The following is a 19,421-nucleotide window of genomic DNA, read 5'->3' on the forward strand; positions in this document are numbered from 1 at the left end:
AATGAATACATTCCAGTTTCTTTTATAAGACAGCATTTGTAATAAAACCTCATCTGTTCTTTGGCCGTTGTGGATTTTATAAGAGTAAAAATAAAACCTGTTCAAGAACAACGATAAAAGTAATGTTTCAGAAAGGGCAGTGGCAATGCATCAAATGGAAAAGGGGGTAGCACCTTTTTTCTAAATAGCTATGGTTGTTTTGTTTAACTTTGAAACATTAATACAACTGAGGGGGGAGCACCTGCTTTGAGCAGAGCTGCGGGGTGGGGGTGTATGCTAAAATCTTTATCCACATAAAAGTTTTGGTGCTCAAATTTGGCTTCTCCCCTGCAGCTGCTTTCCTACATCAAGGGGAAAAGATCGTGTGGAGGGTATATATATTGTTCCCTCACTTAGTTTGATCCTCTCTCTAGCACAATACTTGTTTATGGTCTGCTTTTTAGTGTAATACTAACTCTGTATCTGGCTGCCCTATGGCTCTCGTGATGTCTACACATAAAAAGGATTGGGGTAGGCCAGAGCCTGTGCCCTTCAGCTGACGTTAGGTAGTTCAGTTGAAGAACATTTGGATAAAATAAGTCTGGGTAAAAATTTGTCAGATCGCTACTACCCAAACTTAGATTTTTTTTCACAATCTGACAAGGATGAAAATCACTTTGGTGTGAAGCTGAAATTAGCATGTACATACAATAGTTTTTGATAAGAGATTTGACATCTACATTTCATAAAACTTAGCTCTGATTCTCCCCAATTCATCTTATATTAAGTACATATAGATATGGCCCAAAGGCAGCAAGGAAGGATCAAGGCCCACTATATGTTACTGTAGTTTCTAAGTGTCTGTTGAACATCCTACACGGAGAGAGTGTATCTCTAAATCTGTGGAAAGATACTACCGGTATTCTCACTCCAATATCTCAAGCATGCATTTGGTTGGTGAGAATCTTGAAGAACCTGTTGTTGCAGACTTGCTCTGTTTTGTTTTAAGATAGGTGGTATTTTGATACTGCAACCCCAAGTGCAAAATTAGATATAAAGTGGCTATTCCACCCTGCTCAGTCCTAGCCTTCCAACCCTCCCTCTTCCTACGGCTAGCGCTAACTAGAAAGCTGCGGTTTCCACCTTCTTGTAATGTGAAGAAATTCAACAGGTGTAGTTAGTTGCTCAGCCCTGCTTCTCCAGGATGGACCGTAGTTTGGAATTCCTCTGGTCCTATGAGCATTAAAGCCAGAGGGTCCCTGGTCAGAAGGAAAAGTGGCAAGACTGCAGAAGGTGCACAGCAGGCAGAAATCCAACAGGCGCAGCAGCAGCAGCCTTTCCAACATAGCGATTGTGGAGTTTCTGAGTAATGCAATAACTCCTGTGGAAAACCACTTAGTGAGTAGCTTCAGAGATTTTTTAAAAGCTATATATATATTCCAAAAAAAATCTTAACACGTAACATGCAAGCTTCACAGAAGTTAGTGAACTTACCTCCCAAGTGAGCAGACATAGGAACGGGGCTGCCACATACTATTAGGTGACGAGTGGCTTCTGCCCGCTGCCTTCACTGAAGAAAGTTAATCGCGCCTGCCCTTCCCGCCGCACTGCGCAGGCGTAAGGTTGCCTAGACAACGGCGGCTTTCCTCGCCGCCTTCTTTCCTCCGGTCGTTCCTCCTTCCGCTGATTCTGTCACGTTGAAGAAACGTCAATCATCTCTTGGAAAAGGCGGGAGTAATAGCTCGCCGAAGGCGCCCACAGAGCTGGACAGTTGAAGAGTGATACCCACCTGCCCAACTTCCGGCACGATTTAGCCCTAATCTCCAGCAGCGTGAAATACCTGCGCTAGATGGCGCAGTCTCAGTTCCATTGAGTTCACTGGGACTTGGGGTAACAGCTCCTACTTCATACAAGAGTGTAATAAATCAATCCTCCCTCGGCTTCGGCTCCCTTTCCTCCTCGTGAAATGTTGGGATGATAGTGGCGTGTTAGCGCTACAGTTTTCAAAAGGTTTAAAAAGTCAAAAGACCACCCCCCCCCCACAGAATGAGCATCGATCCCGTCTTCAGCACGTGAAAGGGCAACTCTAACCAACTCTCTGTGGAGAACGCGGAGCAGCCCCGCCCACTCCCTCAGGTTCTAAAGGGCAACGGCGCACTCCGGAAGCGGCCGGAGCAAGTTTGTGTGATTGGCAAGTGCATTAGGACCGGTCTCTAAACACGGCTGTTCAAACTGGCGGGTGAGCTTCTTTCTTCAAACGGTTTGCCGCCTTTTTTAAATATGCGAGCGCGAGGGAAGAAGTGGGAGAACCGGGCGGGTTGCTTATAGATTTTTTTAAAAAACAGGTTATTGGTTAAAAGCGAGGTCATGTGATGTTGGAGAGAGTGGGTGGGCTCGGGAGAGGAAAGGAAGGCGCGCGCAGTTTCTCTGTTCTCACTCCCCCTCCCCCGCCTAACTCTTTTAGCCAACCGTTTTCTTTCAGGTGTTGGCTTTTAAATCGGCGCGCGCCAGCTGGGACTGGGGGGGGGAATCACGTGAGAGGAGGAGGAAAGCCTGATTGGTTGGCGCCTCTTGGAACCTGTCGTAGGGCGAGCGTCGGATTCGCTCGAGGGTTGTAGAATATAGAGAGTCACTTGTTTGCCTCAACCAGCTTGCAGCTGCGCAGAGCAAATTCCATCATTTTAGACGCGGATACACCCGCACACGTTCCACTGCATTAGAAGCGCCCGAGTTACGATACCGACGTGCTTTGTGTGCACAGTTTCCTGTTAAAACTGTGTTATTCGCGATGTAATTGGATGCGCGTCAAGGCCTTTTTGCACGCTTATTCACTGCTGCAAGAGCGCTACGACTAACACGTATTTTTTCCTATTTCTTATGATATTAATATTATATTTCTGCTGCTTTAGGTCCCTTGGCTTTTGACTATGAATATATAAAATCACTGAATTATTTGCAAGGGTTTTTTTTTAATAGCTGTGTTTTTTTTTGGGGGGGGGGGGTAAATTAAAACGTGCTTCATTTTCTCCAGTGAAAGTTTAAGGAGACCATGAAGTGCCTTACTAGCTAGATTTGTAGCAGGTAACATTAACTGAGCGTTGAACAGAATGTCAAACACACACCCCGCCCAAAAGGGAAGGTTCCTCCCCAACCTTACACTTTAGTCAGGCCAAAAATGTAAAAGGCGCAGGACTTTTGATAGTTTGCCATAATTGCCATGGCTACACCACAAAGGGACTTGTAGTGCTATACATTTTCAGGGGAAAGCTATCATAACATTGTACAAAGTTTAATTCTAGATGTTGTTTTAAAAAGTTATTAGCCCTTATAGAGGCAATGAAAAATATGGCTCAGAATCAAATGGCAAGTTGTGGGTAGGGATGCACAGTTATTTTCTAAAATGTCTTATTTTTATATTTTGACAACAAACAGGGAGAGAGGGATGCTTGGGGAGTTGTAGTGACTGAACATTTGCAGTAAGCACAATATTTATGGCTCCATCTGTCAACATTAGTCTTGTAATACAAACTTCAAGATCAACTCAGGTAGTTGTAACATAAGCATGCACTTTCAGCTGTGAACCTGATAGGTTTATATCACAACAGTAACTGTTTTTTGTCTTTTGTAAAACTGTCAGCCAAAACTACAGTTGGAACAGAGTTTACTTGAATTTATTGTTTCACGTTGACTCAAATTTTTTTTTTTTCATTATTGCAATTCTTTCCCCTGGGAATCACATCCATAGATTTGGGTTTTTAATCCTAGCAGTGTTATATGGTTTGTGTATTTATTGCAGATATTTTATATTTGTATCTGGTTTGGATTTTATCATACTCCTTTAGTTGGGCCTTCTTCCTCTGTTTAGCTTTTAACAGACCTTAAAACCAAGGGGTGGCAGGCTACTGAATCTGGTATTTTGTCTTTTGGTGATTGGATACCAATTTCTGGAATAAGATGGCCTTTTGCCTTTTCTAATATGTGGTGCAGAACCTACATTCTCAGTGGGGTGCTCTGGACAGTTAATTAAATGGTGAGTGTGATGTGTGTTGCCATTTGCCTTGCAGGACAGTGCTGTGGTACCCTCCAGGTGTTGTTGGACTCAAGAGCATAGCCGGGGCTGGAGGCTGGGAGAGGCAGCTGTTCCCCTAAATCAATAAAAATCAATATACTGTAAAAGCATAGCTAACTGAGGTTCTACCTCCCCTAACAAAAGGCCTGCCCCCTCTAAGAAAAATCCTAAGCCTATGGTTGGCCTACAGCTCCTAGCCCCAGACAACATGGCTGGTGGTCAGAGACTAAAGGTGTTGCAGTCCAGCAGCATCTGGAGGGCACCACATTGGTAATACCGGTACATCTTGTTTCAGGCATGTATTGGCATGCAAATGCAATACAGTGGTACCTCTGGTTACGAACGGGATCCGTTCCGGAGCCCCGTTCGTAACCTGCGACGTCCGTATCATGAAGTGCTGCATGTGCGTGACGCGATTTGGCACTTCTGCACATGCGTGTGATGTCACTGCACGCTTCTGCGCATGCGCGATGCGACGAAACCGGAAGAAACCCGTTCCGTTGCTTCTGGGTCGCCGCAGTGTGTATCCCGAACATATGCATCCCGCAGCATACGTAACACAAGGTATGTCTGTACTGCATATTTCAAGACCTTGCCTGTATTATATATCTTATAGAGAATTCTGATGTGCCTGTTGCTAATCCCTTAGCATTCCTTGGGGATCATCAAGGGTGTACTACACAGAAGCCTATGCAATACTTCAAACTTTTTGTACCCATTACTCCCTGCACTTTTGAGTTTTTTAAATACAGAATTTCTGTGAATGAATTATGTCCTTAGGATAGCCTTGCAGAAAAGGACAATGTTTGTGTGTGCGTGTGTGTGTGTGTTTTTATGGAGTCTATATACCTGTATGTGTATACCTATATACCTTGAGCATCTGGAAGCAACTTGTCTAGCAGGAATACCTGTTGCGTCCTTGGCAAGTGACTAACCTAACTTCAAGGTTATCTTAAAGGTGTAGGTGTGTGACATGCATAGCCATGTCGCTAGGAACATGAGAACTTGTATCATATCCAGTCAGACTGGTCTCCATCTAGCTCAGTATTGCTATATACTAGCGGCAGCTGCTCTCCAGGGTTTCAGACAGGAGTTTTTCCTAGTCCTACTTGGGAGATGCTGGGGATTGAAGCTTTGGCCTTCTGCTTGGTAAGCAGTTACTGTAATATTGAGCTATGGTTCTTCCACAATACATTTTTGGATATTGAAGTATTTTTATGGCAGCAACCCATCACATTGCTGTTGCAACTGTAAATTAATAAGTGTATGTGCTCTGACAGGTCTAAAAAGATTACATTGGTGTCTGAGAGCTAATTCAACTGTTTGGCTATATATCTTCTTATTCTGTAGCTAGTCTGTTTGATTTTTCATACTTCTTTTTATGGTTGCTGGACACTGATATGCTTCACAAAGGCTTTATTTGGATACAGGTGGGTAGCCGTGTTGGTCTGCCATAGTCAAAACAAAATCGGAAATTCTTTCTAGTAGCACCTTAGAGACCAACTGGGTTTGTTCCTGGTATGAGCTTTCGTGTGCATGCACACTTCTTCAGATACACTGAAACAGAAGTCACCAGATCCTTAAATATAGTGGGGGAGTGGGGAGGGGTATTACTCAGAAGGGTGGTGGGAATGGGTGATAGGCTGATAAGTGTGGAAAACCTGTTGACGACTCTTAACGGCTGCAATTAGTCTTGCAGGGAAAGGCAAGGGGTGAGATGGCTGAAGATGGCTTTGTTATGTATAATGAGATAAGAATCCAATGTCTTTGTTCAAACCAGGTTTCTCCATGGTTTTAAGTTTGGTGATTAGTTGCAATTCAGCCACTTCTCTTTCCAGTCTATTTCTGAAATTTCTTTGTATTAAGACAGCTACTATGAGATCTTTTATAGAATGTCCTGGGAGATTGAAGTGTTCTCCTACTGGTTTCTCTGTCTTGTGATTCCTGATATCAGATTTATGTCCATTTATCCTTTGGCGTAGGGTTTGGCCTGTTTGTCCAATATAGAGAGCTGAAGGGCACTGTTGGCATTTGATTGCATACACAATGTTGGAAGATGAGCAATTAAATAGTCCTGGAAGATGAGTTTGGATGTAATGTTAACCATTGTTTAGTGTTATGATAGTGAACCACAGGCTTCTACACACACACACTCACTTCCTTTCTCTTTGGCATACACAGGAAGAACATCAGAAGTGTTCTTTTCAGATTAACCACAGTTTAGTATGTAAACTGAATCCTAAATTGTGGTTAATTTTTACATTTGAAACAAGCCTACTTCTTAAACCTTAGAACCTAACCCTTGTGTTAAGATGCAATTCCCTTGTACCCCAAAGGATGAGTGGATTAAAAAGAAAGGCTTTTATTCAATTTGTTCTACATTTGACACTAACTATATAAAGAAGCATATAAACCTTTAATAATCTTAAATTTCTATCTACAAACAAGCATAAGCAGTTGCTTAGTGGTATTGAGAATAAAGCTGAAATACTGTACTGCAAGGTAGCTACTGGATTATGGTGCAAAATTCAACTATACAGGAATAGATTAGTATAAAATATGGTTTTGTAAAGAAATAAACTTGAACATCCACATTTAAACAAAAGTTAGTAATGAATTAATTGTTACTAACCTCTCTGTCATAATAAGAAGTTGTGATAATAGGGTGCAGTTGTTTTATAAGATAGCACTGTACCATCTTAATCCATTCGGTAGGAAAACCATGGGACAGATATTTTATTTTCTTAGGAGTTGTGGCTTGACCTGCCCCCACATCTCACAGCAAGCAATGGACAAAAATGTGGTGGGGGTGGGAGCAAGATGGACACGTATCCCAAAGACTTGCATAATGGGGAAGCCATGGAAGAAGTAGAATGTTAACTGAACATTACTGTACATTATTTATGTGAACTATGTTTCATAGATGAAATTGGGCTAAAAACATCTTGTTAGGTCCAGACATGAAGATAAGGGAAAATATGGGAGATTCAGAATTATTAAGGTGACTAGCTAACAGAGGATGTTGGGAAGTAAAGAAATAGCCTAGAGTTGCAACCAATTTCAGCTGCCACTGGGCAAAGTCCAGTATTTGGGCTTGGTAAACAGAGGATTATTGATGCAGTGAGCTTGTGATAGAAGAGTCCATGAAACAGAATAAGAAAACCTAAAACATTTAGTTTTGAGAATTTTTCTGTAGTTCTGAGACAGGACATAACAGTGATGAAGCAAAATACATTATTTGTGGTGATCTTGCAGGCTATGACTGCTGTACTCTTTAGTAGTGAATGCATTTTGCCCAGCGGAAGACACTCTTGAATGAAGACTCTTTTTCCAAGCAACACTATATTTGCTTCCACAGCCATGAGTGCATGGATTATCTGTTTAACGCTCTGCTGAGTCCCTCTCCAACTCTTATCTCAGCATCTGGATGCAGATGCATCTTTTTTGAAAGAGAGATAAACCATAGTTGCTTAAAATAAGCTCTCCTCTAGGTTAAACGCCAGCTATCAAATGCTAGTCTCAACAGAAATGTATGTCACGGCATCAGAATACTGCTGAAGTGTAGACTCTAGGGCAGGGGTAGGCAACCTAAGGCCCGAGGGGCCGGATGCGGCCCAATCGCCTTCTCAATCTGGCCCGCGGACGGTCTGCGGATCAGCGTGTTTTTCATGAGTAGAATGTGTGCTTTTATTTAAAATGCATTTCTGGGTTATTTCTGGGGCATAGGAATTCATTCATTTTATTTTTTCAAAATATAGTCCGGCCCACCACATGGTCTGAGGGATGGTGGACTGGCCCATGGCTGAAAAAGGTTGCTAACCCCTGCTCTAGAGAACTACAAGGAAGTTCACAGCTGATAGGTAGCCACTGAAAAGGCCTCTGAACTTGATGTTCAGACATGATGCACTGATAGTATTGAGATAATGTTATCATTTGTAAAGAGATTAAACATTGATTTGAGAGGAAGTCCCCCCAAAGGCAGGTGCTCTAATCCAAATTATTTTATTTAACCCAGATTACATTATTTAAAGACCTTACTAGTGGATATAAAACCAACAGAAATCTTATGGTGAATTGAACTTCAGAAAGACCATCCTCTTTACAACAGAATCCCTATATTCGAGTTGCATACTACGGAGGAACATGTATCTGTTCTAATAGATTTCAATTCTGGTTCTTGGAAGACTGGACATAGCATGGGATTTTTTTGTGCAAATATGGGGTCTCAGGGATAATGAAGATGTAATGAAGTTGCCTTTAGGATTTTGTACACATTTTAAATGTACCTTACTGTTATTGATATGCATGTCTTCAGAAATGATTTGATATTGTTAGCTCCTTGTGGTTTCCTTGACCCATAAGGCAAGCTAGAAATGAAGTAAATAATGATCCTGTTTCAGATTCAGTGCATCAAATAAGCCATCTAATGTTGGACAGTTGCAGGGGTAGGGGTTGTTAACCAGTCTGTTAAGTACAATTTAGGCCAGCCTTATAGGTATTGCCCAGTGTTATCACCCCAGTAGTTGCAATGCTGTTTGTTTTCACAAACCAGAACTTCATCGTTTTGGAGTGGACGACTGCTGAGAGGAGACTCTAACATCTTGATTTCAAAGGTGCCGTGGCTTCCACTGGTGCCTCCCTGGCTAATGTAAGAAAGGTGTTTTGCCATAAACGGTTCTGAGGTATTTGGTGAGGTTGGAGAGAGGTCGGCCCAAGCAGGAAGCCCGTTGTCTGCCCTGTAAAGAAAATAGCAAGTTACAAAATGAAAGCATCAAAGAACCAACAGGATGCAGTCCCAGGAGTCTCTTCTGGCATGTGGGTCCTTCTTGAAAGTTAGTACTGAGTGAAGAGTGACCTTAAAACTCACTTTATTCAAACAGACTAAGCTCAGGTTTAAAGTTCAAGACATTTTGTTTTTTCACCTGTTTCCTACAGTTTTCAGAAACTTCTGAAGAATTAATGTGTAACTATATCTGGTCCCTGAGCCAACAGTGAGGACTCTTTTTTTTTGCCAAGGGAAAATACTGTAGGATGCTATATTGTATTGTACGAACCTTTCAATACTAACATGTCTGGAACCACCAGAATAATGCACATAGGATCTACATGAATTGGAATGATTTGTCAAATGGTTTTGAGTACAATGTAACACTATCCTTTTGAGACATTTAATGTTACTAGGCCAAAATGAAGGCATCCATGGGCGTAGCCTGGGGGGGGCAGCTGTCCCCCCAATCAATCAAAACCAATATAAATTAATACAAATACTGTATGAGGTTCTGCCCCTAACAAAAGCCTGCCCCCCCCACAAAAGCCTGCCCATCCTCTAACAAAAATCCTGGTCCAATCTCCGTATCTGTTCTTGGTATTATAGAACAGAATTCAGGATGGTGCTAACTAGACAGAGGCAGGTTCAGTGTCTACCCCATTGATGTCTCTGGGTAGATCCTCTCCCCTTAAGCAAATGTTGCTGTTCACTTCTCTAGGACAAGTAAGGAGTTGCATTTGGGGACAGATTAAGGCAAAATCTTCTCTCTCCGCACAGTGAGTGGTCTTGGCTTACTGAGTGAGAACTCCTGTGGGGTGTGGGTTTGTGATGCTCTGTAGAGGGTGCCCCAGCCACGCTGCACTCCACAAGGGTCTTTGCAACATATAAACACTTTCTCAGCTTGCACTCTACTTTTGCTGGCTCATCTGTATCAGCCACTTCTCAGCGTTTTAGTGTACTGTACAGTATGGCTGCAACTTTTTGCAAGTGCCCCCCCCCCGGACATCTACCCCCTTTTATTTTATGCCAAGCACATAAAGCCGAATGTGCACAAGTTAAATGCACGTACATTGCGAGTGTACTGTCCGTGAGGGCCACAAAATGGAAACCCAAGGCAGAACTAGGCAATGGAGAGCTGGCTTGTATGTCAGTGGCTCTCTTTAAGTTAGGGACATAAGAACACAGTAATCCACCTTAAATCAAGGCAGACCACGGGTCCATCCACATCAATATTGACCACACTGGCTGGCAGTGGTTCTTCAGGGTTTCAGACAGTATATTTCCAGTCCTGCCAGATGCCAGGAATAGTACCTGGGACCTTCTACATGCAAAGCAGGTGTTCTGCCACTGAGCTCATATTCAGCTCTATGGGACAGTATAAATAAACTAAACTGGAATAAAGAGAGAGAACCTACTTTTCTGAAGACACAGGGATCTGCCACCAGTGGAGTGCAGCCGTCTATTTTCTCCAGTGTATGTGAGTCGCTGCCACATGCACAGGACTGTATAAAGACATTCTCCACATATACTGTGTCATACTGCTGGCCCTCTGCTAACTGAAAAGTAAAGGGCATTCAAATTAGTGTTTTTAAAACAAAATCATATATATATATATATATATATATATATATATATATATATATATATATATATGGAAGTAAATCCCACTTTTTATTACATTTACTTGATAATATGTGTTCATAGGATTACACTCCCACTAGTTCTGTAAATGTAAATCTTAACAACAACCCTGTAAGGTAGATAAGCTTTTATTATCATCTTATTGTGGCAGGTGGGGTTTGAAGGTAGTGGTTTGCTTAAAGCTGCCTAAGAGATTGTGACAGGTTAGACTGAAACAGTCTTCACACTATGTAGTCTTGGGTACTATACCATCTCTCATTTTACATATATTTTTTTAGCCAGCCCCCCCCCAAAAAAAGAAATCACTAATAGAAATTAACGATTGAACTAGCTAGTTAAAATAAATGTACAGTCTGAAATGTACAGTTGGCCTGGCTGGGGGATCCTTGTGTTTGCCAAGGGTGTTCTCAAGTCGCACAATATGCCTTTACGTTCTGTCATTTTTTGCATCCCCCTTTTAAAATATAGTCCTAAGCAAATCAGCTGTACCAACAATTGGATAGGCTGTCAGTCGTAGTTAAAAGAAATCGCTTGAAGAGATGACATACAGATTTCACTCATTTTCCCAGGATATTAAACTTTAATGACTGCACTATGAATATTTCATGACAGTATCTTTTTGAATAGGTTGTTTTGTCCTGGAGGATATTGTACATTATAAAGCCTGATTTCTCTCTAGGCAAAATTGGTGAAGTGTTGGAACATCAACTTTCAATCTTTGATTACAAGGAAAAGCACATTTTATTTCAGCCATTATGAAGGCCTGATGTTGTGGGGTGGGGAGTTGTTTTGTTTTTTGACAGCTCATCATATGAAACTCAGTATTAAATACTATTCTTTATTTTTGCCACAAGGTGGCTAAATAACCTTCGAATGCTGGTGAAAGGGTTGTTTCATACAGAAGACTGCAGAAAATGAAGGTTTCAAGGTTAGTCTGATTTCTTTTGAAATCGGGTCTGTTATTTTTGAATAGCCTATGAAATATTTGCATAGCCATTAGCGAAAAATCCAAAAAGCTGCACTGTTGTTAGACCACCTAAAATAGCACAAAACAGTTAGCAAGTTTTTATGTTCCCTGCACAGCTTTTCTCGAACTGGGTTGGGGATCACCAGTGGGTCTCTGAACTGCCATCCATCCCATGGCCATGCAATACCGTAGGTGTTTGGTTGGACGGATGTGCCAGCAGCTTCAAAAGTAATAATGATCTAGGAATAGAGAGGGAAGATGTTCTAGGAGGAGGAAGTGAACATTAAAAGGAGCTTGGGGTGCGATAAACTGACAATCTGGGTGTGGGCACAGGGTGCGTGTAAAAGTGGGACACGGGTGGCGCTGTGTCTACACTTGCTGATTGATAGGTCGGCGGTTCGAATCCACACAATGGGATGAGCTTCCATTGCTTTATCCCAGCTGTTGCCAACCCAGCAGTTCGAAAGCATACCGGTGCAAGTAGATAAATAGGTGCTGCGGCGGCAGAAAAATAAACAGTATTTCTGTGTGCTCTGGCACTCGTCACGGTTTCCCGTTGTGCCAGAAATGGTTTAGTCATGCTGACTGCATGATCCGGAAAACTGTCTATGGACAAACGCCAGCTCCCTCGACCTGAAGCGAGATGAGCGTCGCACCCCATAGTCACTTTTGGCTGGACTTAATTGTACAGGGGTCATTTACCTTTTTTCCTTACGTGTAAAAGAATGTTAGCTTTTATGATGTTATTGCACTTACCAGTTTTTTTGTTAGATCCCTTTGTTGTTTGGTATCAACAACAACAACAAAAACAGATTTCACTGCAAAAAAATAAAGGTGTCTGGACGTTCCATTGTGGCAACCTTAACCTAGGTTTAAGGTGCCATTTAGTGATAAGTTTCTAACACTGGTTGTAACTGCTGGAGAAAATATGGTTAGAGAGGTTCTCATCTCTGGACCATAAAGAAGGCTGATCACCGAAGAATTGATGCTTTTGAATTATGGTGCTGGAGGAGACTCTTGAGAGTCCCATGGACTGCAAGAATATCAAACCTATCCATTCTCAAGGAAATCGGCCCTGAGTGCTCACTAGAAGGACAGATCCTGAAGTTGAGGCTCCAGTACTTTGGCCACCTCATGAGAAGAGAAGACTCCCTGGAAAAGACCCTGATGTTGGGAAAGATGGAGGGCACAAGGAGAAGGGGACGACAGAGGATGAGATGGTTGGACAGTGTTCTCGAAGCTACTAACATGAGTTTGGCCAAACTGCGGGAGCCAGTGAAGGATAGGCGTGCCTGGCGTGCTCTGGTCCATGAGGTCACGAAGAGTCGGACACGACTGAACGACTGAACAACATCTCTGTATGTGCTGAGGTTGTCTGAAAGTAGTGACCTACTGGGACATGACCTAAAGGTAAAGGTAAAGGGACCCCTGACCATTAGATCCAGTCGTGTCTGACTCTGGGGTTGCGGCGCTCATCTCGTGTTACTGGCCGAGGGAGTCAGCGTACAGCTTCTGGGTCATGTGACCAGCATGACAAAGCCTCTTCTGGCGAACCAGAGCAGCGCACGGAAACGCCGTTTACCTTCCTGCTGGAGCAGTACCTATTTATCTACTTGCACTTTGACGTGCTTTCGAACTGCTAGGTTGGCAGGAGCTGGGACCAAGCAACAGGAGCTCACCCCGTTGCAGGGATTCGAACCACCGACCTGATCAGCAAGCCCTAGGCTCTGTGCTTTAACCCACAGTGCCACCCGCGCCCCGTGACATGACCTGTAGGGGTGTAAAAAATAAATAAATAAACAGGAGGTGACATTATGCCCATTGATGATGCTCCTAAATATTTGGGATGGAAAGAACAAAAAGACCCTGCATAAGCCCTTGATATGTTTCATGTTAGTTGCAGCATGGATGGAATTGGTTAAAAATTGGAAAAAGTTTCACATTAGGTGCCTGGTTGTAAAGGCTATGGCAAAGAGCCAGGCAATGAAACTGACATTTAACATAAAGTTGGCAAAGGTTATGGGCTACTGTGCAATGTGGAACTTGTTTGCTGTATATATGAAGGAATGCCAATCCAATTTTACCATGCTTTTGTGACATACTTTTAACACTGACCTACAAGAGACAAATAAGAATAGAATCCAAGACATAGAACAAAATAAGAGCACTATATGTTTAGCAGAACCTTTGCAGATGCAAGGAACTTTTTCTGATTTCAGTCATGAAAACTCTCCCTTTAAGAAACTTATCCCTCCCCCCCACAAAAATTATAGCTTCATATGCACAGTAAAGAAATTGCTTAATGTAAATGAAGCATATCTTTTGTGGGCAGATGCTGTACTTAACTATGGAGATTTTAATGTGGATTTTCATTTCCCCTTTTTATATTTTAACTTATTAAGTCTGACAAGTAACCTCTTGGTTGTGAACAATTTAATTCACAATTCACTTTTTCTGATTCAAAGTGAACATGAGTGCCCTAATCCCCTAATGGGAATTAATTGCATGTTTCAGTGCTTAACTCTGATCCTCTCTCAATTCCCACTGGGACAAGTTTCTTCCTAAAGGGTCTGTGTTTGTTATTCAAAACACAATCTGAAAGATAATGATTTTTTTTTCTTTCAAAGAGGAACTGGAGCAACCCAATATTAATGTTCTTTCCTTTGTAGGAGAACAAGCTGTATATTTGATGTCATGAAGGGTACACATACAATGCTAAATGTGGATGAAATATCAGGGCAAAACAGGGTTGCTTTTTGGAAAGAGCACTGTGGTTTTGAGAGAAGAGCCTCGTGTTTTCATAAAATAGTATTCATTTCTACAGCACTGAGGTGTATAAGAACAATGTTAAGTCCTGGTGGTCAAAGGGGATGTATTTGACCAGTAAGCTTAATTTTCTCTGGGAATTTTTCAGCACTGCTTTTTGATTGTGTAAAGGGTTTCACAGAAACGCTGTCAATTTCCATAGTGTATGAGGAGCTGAGCCTGAGAAATTTCCCCTGCCAACCTTATTTTACTGTGTTTTATTTCTATCTCTCTTCCTCCAGGAAGCTGAAGGCAGTATATATGGTACTCTTCTTCCCCTTGTTATCCTCCCAACAACCTATGAGGTGGGCTAGGCTAGACCCAGCGACTGGCCTAAAATTCCCTTGGTTAGCTAAGGGAGAATTTGAATATGCCTCCCTAGCTATAGACTAAAACTCTGATCATGAGTCCACACTGACTCTCAACTAGGGAGATGGGAAGGGAACCAGGGACTGCTAGGGTCATATTTATAGGTGCTACACTGGTAATTTCCAGATTGTGTGTCAAGAGAGAATGGCTTGTGAAATGCATGTGAAATGAATTGTTAAAGGATTTTGTGAGACCTACCTACTCCCTGGTAGAGGCAGTTGCTGGGACTCTGCAGGTTCAGACCCTCCAAGTGTCCCTATTTTCCAGGGACAGTCCCAGATTTACAGAAGCCGTCTTGGTTTCAGATTTGATCCTGGATCAAATCTTTTCCTTGGGATGTCCCTCTTTCCATAAGATAAATGTTGGAAGGTATGGAGTTATGTGACCCCCCAACCCAAGGAAGTAAGTAATTATACAACCTTTAGAATACATCTGAAGACAGACCTGTATAGGAACTTTAAAAAAACGTTATATATGTTGGAATATTATGATTATTATGAAGAAATAGGACACTTCTATTTTCATTGGAGAAATGTTGGAGGGTATGCAGGTTCCACAAGTATATAATGCCTACTGGATCACCCCTGTCTACATGCTTGTAGACACTGAGAAATCTTAAAAGGGTAAGGAAAGCAGGACATACCTTTGGAGAAGCCATCTTAATTTTTTAGTCTTTGGTTGCTTCCAGGCAGCTGTGCTCCTTGTTCCAGCCAGGTCTTCTGTTTATAATGTTTGAATTGAATTTTAATTGACTTTGCACACTGTTGGGAGTAGTGCACTTTTTTGTTTCTACAACTATGCTGTATCCACGCCATTGTGTGTGACATCATTGCTGTGGGTTGGGCCACGTGCCGCTCAGCACATATTCACTGCTAACTCTTGTGGGAGTTACTGTTTTATGAGCCCATTCTAACTTTTTTAATTGAGCTTTTAATTATGGCTAAAATTATTTTCCCTTTTTTATTACATAAAAGTGAGATATTTATGTTACAACACCATAATTAGAGCATGATAGCATTATGGTGTTATAAGCATGCTTTTCCTCAATTGACTGAGGGGGGGACGACCCAAATTGGGTCATTAAGTGACACCCATCACAAATGTTATATGTGCTAAGTGGTGATAGGTTCACTTTCCTGATAGGTCATGGCCCACATCAAAGCCACACCCTTTTAACAAGAAGAGTGCTAAAGACATCTGCACCTGGGAAGGCTGAGCAACCCTTCTGTTCTTCTGAAATTTGAGGGGGTGGGCATGAGAAAAGACTGTCCAAGAAGAAAGAAAAATTGCAGGGGAAATACAGGAACACAATAATTGGATGTCTTCTTAGATAGTATTTTGTGAATGCCCTGTAATTAGGGAGCAAATGGAGCATGGCCATTCCACATGAAATGACTAGACTGGAAGCACAGTCTCTTCTCTATTCTATCACCCTGGCTCTCTTAATCTTAACATTCTCTGAAAGTAAACCTCTTGAGCCACAATAATGAAATGTGCCTCTGCTTTTTATTCACAAAAATATGCACTACATCCTCCCTTAATAAATAAATGAACTGTTATGAAAGAATAGGAAAAAATTGAATACACCTCATAATGACCCTCTGTCTAAAGTGAGGGCCAGGTGTCCTGCTCACCTTCTGAAGATTTTCTGCATCTGGCAATTAAAGACCAAACTGCTGTGTTGGGGGGGGGGAGGCTGTCTCTCCTAGCAGTTCATGACTGATAGCAAAATTTGGGAAAGCATCAGATGTTCTGGGCTTTAGTTGGACAGAAACATCATGAAGGGAGGGAGAAAGGTTCATCTGGGAGGCAGAATACTTTGAACAGTAGCCAAGGAATAAAATGGAAACCTTTTCATTACTTTAGTAAATTGGAGGCTCTTTTGCCCTACACTGGGAAAGCTGTTCCCAAAATAGAACATCAAAATTGTCAGCCAGGTGTATTGCAAAACACTAGCGCCACACTCATGCCAAAAGCTAGAGTCACAATCTGTGACAGACATCTCCTGGTGTGAAACATCAAACATTTTGGAAATGGTGTAATGCAATGAAGACTAGGTCTTTGGCAGGATATGAGCAGTGACCATTGTGTAAGCCTTGCAAATTTGTCTTTTGAGGAAGCCGATATTCAACTCTGCTTTAAAGCTGGAGTAAGAATTAGGGGCTTGTCTGACCAAGAGCCAAGAAAATGGCTGCCCTTTGAATGAGGCATCTTACTACCTCTTGCATCAGCTCCTAGCTGGGTTGGGGTATAAAAACCCAGTCCCCCTTACATGGTGAGATTGATGCCACTGACCTGAAGGTTGGAATTAACAAAAGGTTGGCCTTCCCAGGGTGTGTGTACAGCTCTTCGACACTGTCGCACCCGAGTGTCCTGGTTGGCATTGTGGAGCCTGTTCTACTCCTTGGTATACCATGGAACTAAGGGCAATGAAAAGGGTTCTGTGTGTCTGTGTCTTTCAGACTGTAAGTGGTCTATAAATAGAAATAATAGAATTAAATGCACTAACCCCAAAGGGGGGAAGGGTTTTTTGGGAGTAATATTTAAGTGATTCTGACTTTGTATCCTTTCTCTACTTTCAAAAGTGGTGGTGTATTTCACACACAATCCTTTGGTGGCTTGTGGATTTCCAGAGCTGGTCCAGTATTTTGCTCAATATTCCAAACGTACACACATCCCTCCTGTGAATTTGTTTTAATATCTGTTGGACCCAAGGAGGTAGCATTGTTAAAATAACATACCACCTTTGCATTCACAGGGATTTTTAAAAAATAGATTGCTTCTGAGACATACTTGAGACATACTTAATACACAGATTGCAGAGCAGGTACTGTACATAATGGCTACATCATGTACATGAAGGCCTGTCATAACTTTTGGTAATGCGTATGTCAACTGGAATTCATATACAGTAACCAAACCAACCACATACATGCTCACTTGCAGAAAGAGTTGGGTTGTACATACATGCTGAAAACAATGGGATCCTTAAAATGGTTGCTTAGATTAGATGGCCCGGTTCATACTAAATCTTGTGACTACATACACTATTACATGAAGGAATTGGACAGTGTGAACTGATAACTGGAGTGCTCACTGTCGAACAACAAGCAGCCATTTCTTATTTTTGCTATGATCTTTGCTTGCTTCCTTTTAACACTTGTATTGTAAATTATAACTGGAGTTAGAAAAATAGCCAGCTTGTATTCCTTTGATTGTTTTTAAGCAACTGTATTTGCTAAATATTGTTGTAATAACAAGCTTTTAAAGAACAATGTTTACTCAAAATGTGATAATGTATCAAGGCTTATTTTTGTTTATTTCAGTTGCTTTCGTCAGAAGAATGGTTCATGTCTTTGTCTATGGGACACTTAAGAAAGGCCAGCCAAACTACTCGTACATGATAAATGGTGCTAATGGGACAGCCAGATTCCAGGGCAGGGGGCTCACAGTGGAGAAATACCCCCTAGTGATTGCCGGGAAATACAACATTCCTTATTTGCTGAATATCCCAGGAACGGGATACCGTGTCACTGGAGAGATTTATGCTGTCAATGACCAGATGTTGCAATTCCTTGATGAGTTTGAAAGTTGTCCAGACATGTATCAGCGTACCCCAGTGAGAATTGAAGTAGTTGAGCAGGAAGATGAAAGTAGTCCACCTGAAGGGACACCAGCTGTTAACAGCATCCTGGAATGCTATGTGTATAGCACCACCACTTACCAGCCAGAGTGGATACATCTCCCTTACTATGACAACTATGATTCCTTTGGGAAACATGGGCTTCCATATGTACTAAGGGAAAGCAGAGATTGAAACTGGAAGGTAAAAGCTGATATGGACATATTATCAAGAAGTTGAGTAAAATCTCTAGCATTTTTACAGAAAGTAAGCACTAATGTTTCGGACCATAATACTGTATAGTTGCCTTCAAGCCAATATTTTAGGTTCTAGTCAGGTTTTCAGACTAAACTTGCCTAGTCATCATGCAAGATGCATGGATGGTGTGTCTTTAATTCTGTAGTTCTCTGTTTAAAACTCGATCAAGAGCTGGGGGGGAATACTGTTTTGCAAAGCAAAGATAAAATACTGCAGTATTTTTTAGCAATGTAGTGGGGGATAAAGAACCTCCAGCTTGCAACAAACTTTTTGCATTACTGTACAACCTTCACATAAGCAAGGAAATGGCCCCTGTAAGAGATCCAAATGAGTTCACTGTGAGACAAATGAGTTCACTAAGGGAATTCTCTTTGCTGATGCCCTCAAAGTCCAGTCCTCTGGCTTTCAGGTGCTCTAAGTGGGCATGGAGGGCAAAAATGATGAGAGCATCAGGCTCTCATGATATGTGGCATTGTTCTGGAGTGGCATTGCTTTGGACCAGCAAGTTAAAAACTTAAGAACAGCCCTGCTGGATGAGACAAAAGGCCTCCTTAGGCCAGCATCCTTTTTCTCACACGGGCCAGCCAGATGCCTATGTGAGACCTACAAGCAGATCAGAAAGGCCATGTACCTCCTGCTGCTGTTCCCAGCAAGTGATATTAGAGGCATGTTACCTCTGATCCTGCAGGCAGTATATCACTAGCATGACTACGAAATCCATGAATTGAAATGGGTTGACCTTATAGTGCTGCTATGGGCCACACTTGTCAAATGGGCCTTAAGAGCTCCAGAGAAAGTTATGGTTCAGGAGGGGGAAGGAACTAAGAGAATATTGACTCACAAAGTGATGTGGAGCCCTCTGATTCTTCATTTATTTGTCCACCTTTCTGGACATAATAGTTTCTATTCATTAGGTTTTAGTATATTTACATTATCCTCCTGT

The 19,421-nt window shown here is 41.9% G+C and overlaps 1 protein-coding gene and 1 long non-coding RNA gene across 8 annotated transcripts in view; one reads left to right on the forward strand and one right to left on the reverse strand.

Moving 5' to 3' along the window:
• The first annotated feature begins 2,111 nt into the window (after positions 1–2,111).
• The window catches only part of GGACT (gamma-glutamylamine cyclotransferase), a 50,092-nt gene continuing 32,782 nt past the window's right edge, over positions 2,112–19,421 (forward strand). For all 7 annotated transcript variants that reach the window (XR_004426502.1, XR_004426501.1, XR_004426506.1 and 4 more), the window contains exons 1-2: positions 2,112–2,218; positions 17,925–18,424. Coding sequence is in view for 1 of the 7 variants with exons in the window: in XM_033147815.1 (XP_033003706.1) it covers positions 17,942–18,415 (474 nt within the window). In the remaining 6 variants the exon portion in view is untranslated. The remainder of the gene's footprint in view (positions 2,219–17,924; positions 18,425–19,421) is intronic.
• On the reverse strand, positions 8,034–10,325 carry LOC117046064. Its single transcript, XR_004426507.1, has 2 exons — positions 10,232–10,325; positions 8,034–8,784 (listed from the first exon to the last, which is right to left on the reverse strand). It is a non-coding gene; the product is annotated as an uncharacterized LOC117046064 (long non-coding RNA).

Source organism: Lacerta agilis, chromosome 4 (genome assembly GCF_009819535.1).
Source record: "Lacerta agilis isolate rLacAgi1 chromosome 4, rLacAgi1.pri, whole genome shotgun sequence".
NCBI classification, from domain to species: domain Eukaryota; kingdom Metazoa; phylum Chordata; class Lepidosauria; order Squamata; family Lacertidae; genus Lacerta; species Lacerta agilis.